Here is an 11,375-nt window from a genome sequence, read left to right on the forward strand (position 1 = left end):
TCCACCTCAGTCAGGCGCGGCACAGGCAGCCGCCACCCGGGCTCCCCCAGGCGGAGCCGCTTCCCGCCGCCGGGCTGGCGCTCTGGGTCCTCGGGAGGCGGGTGCGGGGAGGGATGCGCTCTCCCTTCTGCGGGCGGGGGCGAGGGCAGGGGCGGCCTCATGACTCCCGCCGAGTTACGTCCGCGGTCCCGGCACACCTCAGCCCCTGAGGAGGTGCGAGGCAGCCTCGCCACGCCCACGCCACGCCCACGCCACGCCACGCCACGCCCACGCCACGCCCCCAGCGGACACGGGTCCGCCCCTCGCTGCCGCTGTGGCCCCCTCAGAGAGGCGGAGCGCGGGCCGCGGGGCGGCCGGAGACTGCGAATGCTCGCTGCGGCTGCGGACGTCTGCGGAGCCAGCGTCTTCTCCGTGCCTCAGGGACCTGCCAGTAAAACGGGCGCTCGGGCGCCGCCATGCCAAAGCCCGCGGCCCCTGAGCAGCGCGGGGAGAGTCCGTGAGACCCCCTCTCGGAGAGTGCGGCTGGGGAGGAGGGCCGCGGGGGTCACGCGGACAGCTGTCTCCTCGGTGCGCGGATCCGCCGGGGCGGTCACACGAGTGCATGTCCAGTTCTCTTGCTTGCAGATAGAGTCTCCCCAAGTCGCTGATTCGCCCATGCTGGGCTCGAGCTTGACATCCTCCTGCCACAGCCTCTCTCTGTCCTTCGCTTAAAACGGAAGGAGCAGGGCGTAGTGGTGCACGACTCCTGTATCTCAACGCGTGAGAAGCTGAGGCAGGAGGATCACCGCGAGTTGGAGACCAGCCTGGACTACAGAGCGAGACCCTGAAACAAACAAACAAAAGACGGCCAGAAAGATTCTTAGATGGTATTTCTTCTCCTTTTCTCAGCTTTGAAAATCATTTCTTTATGACTTTTAGTCAATTCTGATTTTTGTAAATTCCATAATCACAGAAAAGAAAATGATCTTCAGTGTCAATCTAAGAAACTTGTAATTACTGCTCAATAATAAAAAACCTTAACCCTCTTGGTGATTGTTTCAAACTTAGTATGTTTTATTTCCCTAAAAATTTATAAAAACAGTAATGTGCAACAAGAATCGTGATTTTAGAACCACGGGGGCATATTATGACTAGCAAACTAGGTAATAATATCTTCGTCAAGTTCCTGTCTTATAAAGACTTGCAGATATATTACTTCCGATACTAGATAGTATTACTTTATTAGACACACATTTTGGTTTCTTTGGTTTTTTTTCTGGTACCGGGAATTGAACTCAGGACCTTGTGCTTGCCAGGCAGGCACTTGTGCCACTGAGCTATATCTCCGGCCCCTTTTTAAATTTATTTTATTTTATTTTATTTTATTTTATTTTATTTTATTTTATTGTATCGGGAATCGATCTCGGGACCTTGCACTTACCAGGCAGGAGCTTGGACCGCTGAACTATATCACCGGCCCTAATTTAATGTGTAAATTGCTGGAGAAAAATGTTTACTTAAACTCGTACAGAGCCTTTCAACATAAGCACCCCAACCATACTGTGAGAATGTGGCCTTGGTTCAGATTGGCCCTAGCTAGCTCTCAGGGTTACTTCTCTGTGTCTTAGGCTCTGTTGCCTTTTCACTCGGCAGGGGTACTCACCTGCAAGTCTACATTCCCTTCTAACGCCAAACACGGACAGACCAGTAGAGCTAAATTACAGCGGATGTGTCAGGAGCAAAATTCTTACTTCTATCATAAGTGCTGTAGCTTTGTGATTTCGAGGCTGAGCTGCACAGTGGTCTTATTTCTTCATCTTGCTAATTTGCTGTAGACCACACTATTATCTAGCTCTCTGTCACACCATTATTTAACAACTAGGCGTCGTTTAAGGGCTAGAATGCGCATAAAACCCAAAAGTATTCTACTTAATTCAACAATCTTTTGAGAACTGTGTCCAAGGCACTGTTAGATATACATAAATGTATAGAGTTTTTGTGTGTTTGTTTTCTCTCTAGCCTGAAGAAATACATATTAATAAAGATCAAAAAAGAGTGGGGGGAGTCTTTTGAGTCAGACTCATCATGATGGCAAAAACCTATACTACCAGTGCTCGAGAGGCTAAGGCAGCAGGATCATGAGTTGAAGACCAGCCTGGGCAGTGTAGCAAGACCCTGTTCAACTGGAAGTAGTCTTTTCTGATATTTACTTATACTAATGGCCATGGCCACTTCAAATAATACCTATTGAAACTACTATTCCTATGTTTTCTCTTTAATTTTTTAAATACTGCCTTGAAAACAGACCAGTTACAGAAAGAAATGCAGTGTCTTCTGTTAATTCTAATCAAAATATAAATGAGACTTGTTCAAATTAGACTCACACTTCAAAGCCCACCTCAAATGTCACATTTTTATATCATTTTACATGCCTTTCTTTTGAAAGCACTTAGCTCCCTTAATAATGGCATCTTTGGTGTCTTATTGCATTGAAGACGTGAATGAATGGAAGAATGAATGAGTTCATGAGATGAACCGCATTGTAGAGCTGTGGTGCAAGGTCCTGTTAGAGTTGTTAGAGTTCACTCTAAGTTAGAAGTCGGGGTGCCTAACACCTAAGGCTTTTGGTATGATGTGCCATGCTTACAGTGAAGCCCTCCTCAACTTTTCAGCTTCATGTTTCCCACATTACAATTTGCCCCATGCTGCCTCCACTAGATGTTTATTTTCTTGCTCTTCCCTGCATGTTCTCAATGCCTTCCTCTTTTTACATCTGGCAAATTTTCAGTCTGCCCTAAAGGAAGGACCTGCCCAGCTTCCAGTGCTGCGTATTGCACGATGCTTCCTCTTCAGAAACTGTGCTTTCTCCCTCCTGTGTTCATCCGCCCGGGGGTTACCGGACCTCATCTGTGTTCCCCTCGCACTGTATTTGTAACTGTAGAACAGTACAAACATCTTCCTTGAGTTATCTATGTATCCTGGCCACTGAACTCCAACACAATGATTTACTCAGTTTTGTACGTCCTCAGTGCCTCAGTTAATGAGGAAAAGTAAAATAGCATGGTTATTAATGTACCTTATAATCCAAATAGATTTTGAAGTGCTTTGAAAATATTTTAAGTTTAGTGTTCATTTTATTTTGCTTTGATTTATGTTAAAGTGGACACTTGCTTCTATTAATTAATTAGTTAATTAATTATTGAGATAGGGTCTTACTATGTAATTCAGGCTGGCCTTGAACTCACTAGGTAATCCAGGCTGGCTTTAAATCCATGGCAATCCTCTTGCCTCAGCCTCCTCTGTGCCTGGCTTGAGACTTGTTTTCGTTAAGTATATTAAAATATAATTAACACGAAAACTATGCTATCATGCCATGTCCTGCACATTCCTGAAACTCCAAGGCAGGCCAGTGGAGAATGAAGAAGACAGGAGTCATCTTCATGTAAGGTCAGGTGGAGCCTTCTCTCCTAATGGGAGAAAGGAACTGCCCAGGGCCTGCAACGTGTTTATTTATACAATCAGCACATGAATAAGTTCCTGAAGTGCTTAAGAGGAGGAAGAATATCTTATTTGTAGCAGAACAGCATGCCTTGGTGGCATCACGGGGAACAAGAGGAAACTATTATCTCAAGCAAGTCACTACATGCATTAGTTCCCAAAGCTGTGCACACTTCTCATGGGGCCTTGCCAAGCTCATGAGAAGCAGTGGCCTTGTCCTAGATACCTGAGATACAGATAGCTTTGCCCTCAACACTACCATGAGAGCCAAATCTATTAGTAGTTTTAACACCACTTAAGTTTCATGGTAGGACCAGAAATGTGACATGGCACATTTCTAAACCTAAAGTTTTGTTTCAAAATGAAAGATAATAAAATATATTTAAAATAATTAATAACCACCGACAAAAATATTTAAAATAGGCCTGGCATGGTGGTGCACGCCTGTAATCCCAGCACTCAGGAGTCTGAGGCAGGAGGATCGTTGCGAATTTGAGGCCAGCCTGGGCTACAAAGTGAGCTCAAGGCCAGCCTGAACTGCATAGTGAGACCCTGTCTCAAAAAGACCAAAAAAAAAACAGACCAAAAGAAAAAAAATTTAAAATAAAGCCTAGCTTGGTGATGCACACCTGTAGTCCCAGCATTCTAGGAGCCTGAGGAAGGAGGATTGTAAGTTCAAGTACAGCCTGGGCAATTTAGTAATTTACTGAGACCCTGTCTCAAAACAAAAATATAAAAAAAGTGCTGGGGATATGGCTCAGTATGAATGCCCCAGATTCAATCCCCAGTACTGCAAAAATAAAATAAAATAGACTCTAAATAACAGAAATACCACTGTTTATCAGATCAGTGAAAAGCATTATGTTGGAAAACAAGGAAACCTGATACTCTGTGTAAGTGCATATGTCATTAACCTTTCAACAGAATAATAATGGTAAATATTAACGTATATGTCATCTTAAGTGAAGCAATGTATGTATAATTGTTTTAAACTATAAATCACCTCCTTATCCTCAATTTTTAAGGAATTATTATCTACCCACACTCCTAAATTAGAAACACTTGTTTTAATTTTTTCTTTTTTTCTGTCATTCCCTAACATCCAATCTCTGTGTACACGTTCATCAAATATTATTATCTATACCAGATATTACCTGTAATGGCTAAGCTTTATTTCAAGCCCTCATCATTTCTTCCTGAGTAATCTGTATTAAGGTGATTTTCATTTTACCATTTTGTCTTCAACTGCCCAACACAATTACAAGACTTTTCTTCTTAATAAAGTATTCTTACTTCCTTAAGAACTTCTTTTAACTCTTTGATTCTTACACAATAAAATAACAACTCTTAAAGTTCCTCCATAGTTCAGGTCCAAACTGTATTTCAGCTTCCATGTTTACCCCCACAACATCACCTGCTTTCCTGCAGTACTAGACTTCTTTCCATAGTTTTTGTCTTGGGTACCTAATGGCCTGTTTTCCTAAACCTGCTAAAATCCAGTGGCAGGTTTTTCTTAGTCTTCAGCAGTGATTTTGAAGTTCACAGTCATCTTGTGTCTTGAGACTGTTGTCGTTTTCTCTCTTGCCCCTTCTTTTTCACCTTTAAATCTTACCTCACTAATATACAGTGATATTTTTGAATGCTTAGCTTGTTTAAAATAACCTTTTTGCTGATCCATCAGTATTGGAAAACCAGGTAGGAATATTCAGATAATTACAACATCCATCTGAGATGTAATAAATTTCAGCATTAATTAAAAAGCTCTTTATCACTGAAGTGTTTATACTATATCAGAATTCATGCAATTATAAGTATTACTTCTTTTAAAAATAATTGTGAACTCAATTAACCTTTCACAAGAATCTGTTCAAGATTTTGAGATGGCAAAATGTCTATTTATAGTCATACAAACATACTTAGATTTCTTTCTTTTTTCATAGTTTTGATATAGGAGAAATATTATGACCCCCAACCCATTAGATGTCAGACATACCGAGTTCATGTTCCCCAAAATAGAAGAATGAATTTTAAGGAACAGTTGAGTTAAGAGTAGGAAAAAGAGGTATTGAGAGAGATAGCTCCTGAGAGACAGGAAGGGACCCATTTCTCAGAGGAAGTTTTATAGAGCAAAATCATGAGATTGGTACACCGTGGGGCCAAACTCTGATCACCAATAAGATTACAAGTACAGCCGCTTAGGAATATTGACCCAGTGGGACAGCAGGTCATGAAGCGTGTGTGCATGGGAAGAGCACAGACTTTTCCTGGAAGGGATGGGTCAGAGGTCCTGGTCACCCACCTGAGTGATAGATGTCTAGCTTGCCTCTAGTGGACCAGGTGATGCCAGTCATAGTGTAATCTTCCATTTTTTGCTTATCCCTTGGGGAGGGAAGTAGGCCAGGTCATTCCATCTTTATCTTGAGGCCTGGCCTTGGATAGATGTGCCTCCAGCCACAGCTGTAATGTGTTCTTGTCCTCTGCACAGACTCCCGCAAGGTCCTTGCCCTGTCTGACTGCCTAGAATAGTTCTACCTAACTTAGCTGTCTATAACAGTTTTTTTTTTTCTTTTTTTTGCTGAGATTTGTCACTTTATTTTGGTTGGTTGCAGAATAAATATTTAAATAGACATCAGAAATTTGTGTAACACACATACTTCAGATTTTAAGAAATTACTTTATGTTCACACAAAATACAAAATATATCTAACATGAAAACTATGCTGAACCTATTGTTTTCAATTCTGAAAGTAAAGTAGGATAGTAGGTGAATAGGATCTGTAATCAAACTAAGCTTGAATCCAGAGTCCATTTTTTTCTGGATGTATAATGTAAGAAAATCCCTTAGCCTTTCTGGGGTACAGATTCCTGTAAGCAGAGATTATAGAGTAGAAGCTATCTCACAGGTGATTAAATTAAATTATATATATATTACATAAAGCACTAAGAAAAGTTTTGAGAATATAAGTCTGTATTCATTAACCTTTTTTTCAATTATATTAGTAATCGTTATTAAACTCAAGTGTGCTGAGCTGGCTTCCACAGATTCAGATGAACTGACTGATCTTCAGCCTCCCTCCCCAAGCAAACATTTCAGTGACTTCCTGTGGGTAATTTGGAGTGAGCCATGGTGGAAGTAACATCAGAGAAATCAGAAAAAAATGCTACAATTCAGACATTATTTTTTCTTTCTTTCTAAAAAGCCAGTTTTTAAACAGTTACCAGTAAAATACTAGATCAAACTCTTCTCTCAATTCTTTGCATGATGTATTTAGTTTAATTCACACAACTGCCTACAAAGCAGGCTACAATACTTCAGTTGCACTTATACATAAATCAGTTCTCACTAGGAGGCTATTGCTGTTATAAACCAAGAAGTTTTTTGTAGCTTTTCTGGCATAGGTCAGAGTTAGGCAGTTCAACTAACTATATTTGATGACAGGACATATATGAAACTTTACTTAAAAAACTTGTGTTAGTTTTCCTCTCATTCAGTATTCTTTGTGAGTAAAGAAGCCAAAATTTACCATAGGCAACACAGTAAATGTTTCAATATTTTAGGTTTGTTCATAGTACCACAATTTTAGAATGGAAATAGGTCAGATGGTGTTATGGTTTGCGTCTGGATGTCCCCTCAAAGCCTCAGGCAGTCATGGAGCAGGCTTTTAGAGTTTATGATTGATCCATGATCCAATGCTGGGATTATGGATGTGAGTGCTACACCTGCCCTAGGTGGATAGTTTGCATATGTAAGTGAAAGAAAGAGGCTACTTGCTGCCACTCCTCCCCTTTTGCTCTTATTGCTTTGGCTATCTTCTGCTTCCATGAATGATTGCCCTTTGCCATGTGCCACTCTGCCTTGGAGCCAGCCGAGTATGGACTGAAACCTCCACAGACTGTGAACTAAATAAACCTTTCCTTCCTTAATTATGGTCAGGTATTTTGTCTCAACAAGAGAAAAGTAACTAAGACAGATGGGATGAGACAGTGGATCAGAAGAATGCTTCTTCTTTGGTTATCCAAGGCAGAGGCATCCCTTATGGTCACTTAGTAACTGTTAACAATTGAATTCTAATATAGTCTTCAGGGACTACTTTTAATGAATGGTCTCATTTGATGCTTTGATATCACTTGCCTTGATTTACTGAACACCTATTCTGTGCAGGGAAGTGTATCTGAGTCTGAAGTAAATATTAGGATATACTAGTAGTAATTTATGTTTACAATCCTTGTTCCTGTGAATGTGCTCTAGTGAGAAATATACATATAAAGGATAATTGACATACTTGGCCTGGTTAATTAAGCTGTACATAGCTTTACATGAAACTGTTATGTAGCCTTATCTCCACCTACTTCATCCTCCTCCCTTCTGCTTCTCATTCTTCAACACAAAACTACTTCAAGCCCCTACTTTTTTGTGTGCTTGTTTTGCTTTCTGGCTCTGTTTTGTTTTGTTGCTTGGTGTTGCAGTACTAGAGATTGAAGCTAGGGCCTTGAGCATGCTAGGCAAATGCCCTACCACTCTTCCCAGTACTGTTTTCTGTTGCTTTGTAGTTGGGTTCAGGAGACATTTATTGAGCATCAGGTATGTTCCACACACTGTTAGTATTGTGAGAATGTAAAAATAAGGCTTCTTGTGACTCATAGATAAGCAGTTTTAACAGGTTTGAGATTGCCCAGAAAGGAGGAAGTGCCAGAAGGGCCAGAGCATTATCTTCTGTCCTTAGAAAAAAGAACATCTGGTGTTGACACAGCTCTCTCCCCGTCCCCTTGCCCATGCGCAGAAAACCTCCGCATTCCTGCACACTATACATCATAGAGGCCCAATAAGTGTAAAAAAACTATATGTATTAACCAATGCCATCTGCTTCTGTAATGACGCTTGCAAGCCCCCTCCTTTGTGGTTTTTCGGGTTAAAAAGCCAGAACTGACCTGGCTTGGGGCTCTCTGTTCCTGCGAGCTCAGTGAACCCCATGCATGCTTGGTGAATAAAATCCCCTTGCTTTTTGCATGAGAGAACGTCTCTTGGAGTCTTCCTTCACGCGGCGAGTGTCTCGACCCTAACAAGTATTAAGGATTCAAAAGTAAGATACAGTTCCTTTTTTTCCAGGAGACAAACATAACATTTATTTCAATGCAGTAAAATAAATGTCACAGCAAAGGTATACTCAGGCACCAAACCTAGTCTGCAGCTTAGGGAAGACTTTCTTACAAGACACATTCATTCATTCATTCATTCAAACCTATAATTTTCTTTTTTTTTTTTTGGTTTCTCTCCGGTACCTGGAACCGAACTCACGACCTTGCGCTTGCCAGGCAGGCGCTTTGCCGCTGAGCTAAATCCCCAGCCCCCAAACCTATAATTTTCTATAAAATTTATCTTCATCTCCATATCAATCAATTACTAGTCCATATTTCTAGAGTATTTTAAACTCTCTGTAATACTTACTATATAATGGTTATTTGTATATATTATCTCTCCACTAAATTATTAGCTCCTTGCAACTTGGGATGATTAATTTATCTACTTTTGCTTTTCTAGTATGTAACAGGAGCCCTTCCACACAAAAGACAGTATCTTTTTTTTTTATCACTTACTTGAAATGAGCACAGTGTCTCACACTTGTAATCCCAGCTAGGAGGGAGATGTGGGCAGGAGGATTACAAACTCAAGGCAGCCTTGGCAACTCAGTGATATCCCATCTCAAAATAAACAGGGCTAGGGATATAGCTCAGAGGTAGAGTGCTTGCATAGCATATGCTTCAATCTCAGGACTACAGTAATGAAATCAGCTTAGATATATGCCAAGTAGGTAACATACAAAATAAGTAATATTAAAAATAAACATTATGACATTTTAATTTAATCTTAAAGCATGGAAAATAAGTGGATAGCAGAGAATTTTTTGATCAAAAGCACTTATTTCATTGTAACTTGACAATCACTCTTTTTTTTTTTTTTTGGTTTTTGGTTTTTCTCCAGTACCGGGAACCGAACTCACGACTTTGCGCTTGCCAGGCAGGCGCTTTGCGCTGAGCTAAATCCCCAGCCCCGACAATCACTCTTAAAACATAAAAAAAATGACATTTTCATTATAAGGAAAAGGGAAAATGCTTTAGCTTTAACAAAAGCCTTAGAAAGCTACAGTTAGTTCCAGGAAACAGTGAGAGAAAAAAATGAGGGACTGGGGATTTAGCTCAGGGACACAGCACCTTCCTGGCAAGTACCAAGTCATGAGTTCGATTCCCAGTACCGGAAAAAGGCCAAAAAGAAAAAGAAAAAAATGAAATTTTGCACAGCATTTATTTGTCAATAGGAAAAAAAACCTCATAACTACATAAGGAAGAATATAAACAAACTTCTTGGCTTTCAAATAATTACACTGGTTGCCAAAAGACAGTTCCAGTTTTCAATGCCAATTGTAAAAACTGTTGCCTAGTCAAATAAATTCTCTCTGTCAAGTCTCTTCTTTTCCATCAACCTAATGTTATGGTTGATACATTGTGCCAACTTGGGGAGTCCAGAGGTTTGGCTAAGTGACTCAGCAGTTCTACATCCTGGTGTGCAAAGGACATGCCCTTCCTGCTCTAGGATGTTGTTCATTGTGTCAATGTGAGAAGTTTAGAAGGTTAACTATGTGAGTGCCGCCCCCTGGGTGGGGGTAGCCTGCTTACAATTTAAGGGAGGGAAAGAGGCTTGCATGCACTGCCATTTCACCCTTTGCTCTTGTTGCTTTTCTATCTTCTGCCTCCGAGCCAGCCAAGTATGGACTGAAACCTCCACAAACTGTAAGCTAAATAAACCTTTCCTTCCTTAATTTTGGGTATTGGGTATTTTGTCTCAGCAACGAGAGAAAAGTAACCAAGACACCTAATTATGTGGAAATTAACTCAAACACCAAGTCATTCTCTGTTTAAATATCTTTATAACATATTCCACTGTATCCAAAAAACAGTTCCAGTTTTCAATGCCAATTGTAAAAACTGTTGCCCAGTTAAATAAACCTAGAAATTCTCTCTGTCAAATCTGTTTTTCTCCATCAACCTAATGTTATGGTTGATACATTGTGTTAACTTGCGGAGTTGGTACAAACCTGTATTGCATAATAAGAAATACAATCACCTGTTCAGAGATGGCAAGTTTGATCTATTAACATATATCATAACATCACACTGTACTCCTAAAAAATATTTATAAACTATATGTTAACTCATACAATTATAATTTCTCAGCACTAAAAAACAAAAAATAAATTTCATTAAAATTTCTTTTTGTCTTTAAAATAATATAATACCAACTGTTTTCTAACAGTTTAGGCTCTGTAAGTGGAGAATTATGAGTTACACTTATTGTGTTACGTATGAAATAGAATCATTATTAAATTAATAAGACTAACACTTGAAATGTTCAAAATTTTCAGTGGTATTACAGTTATTCTGATAATAAAATGATGGGAAAATAACCTCCTGAGATTGAAAACTAAAGAAACAACAATCAATTAAACAACCAAATAATTGGTGAACTCTGTTATGAATCAGGAACTTGGTCTTTCCATGATTCACAGAAGAGTTGTACATCATAGCTTCTGCACTAAGGAACTTTTTTTTTTTTTTTTGTGGTTTTTCTCCGGTACCGGGAACCGAACTCATGACCTTGTGCTTGCCAGGCAGGTGCTTTTGCCGCTGAGCTAAATCCCCAGCCCCTGCACTAAGGAACTTTATGATATAGTTGGATACCAAAATCAAGAAAGAGAACTGTGTGTCATGGTGATATTGATTATTCCATGCATATTAAGACCACTAGAAATGGAAAAGAAGGAAATGTCACCTTGGAATAGATAATCAGAGAAGTCTTATAAGATCTGAGCAAGACCTTGAAGAATAAGTTGCAACCTTACAGT

The 11,375-nt window shown here is 40.1% G+C and overlaps 1 protein-coding gene across 1 annotated transcript in view; it reads right to left on the reverse strand.

Moving 5' to 3' along the window:
• Window positions 1-161, reverse strand: part of Rad51ap2 (RAD51 associated protein 2) — a 7,627-nt gene extending 7,466 nt beyond the window's left edge. Inside the window, exon 1 of the mRNA XM_005415294.2 lies at window positions 37-161. Within this exon, the coding sequence (XP_005415351.2) occupies window positions 37-161 (125 nt within the window). The remainder of the gene's footprint in view (window positions 1-36) is intronic.
• Between the last annotated feature and the right edge of the window lie 11,214 nt (window positions 162-11,375).

Source organism: Chinchilla lanigera, unplaced genomic scaffold, assembly GCF_000276665.1.
Source record: "Chinchilla lanigera isolate Chin_1 unplaced genomic scaffold, ChiLan1.0 scaffold00068, whole genome shotgun sequence".
In the NCBI taxonomy this organism is placed as follows: domain Eukaryota; kingdom Metazoa; phylum Chordata; class Mammalia; order Rodentia; family Chinchillidae; genus Chinchilla; species Chinchilla lanigera.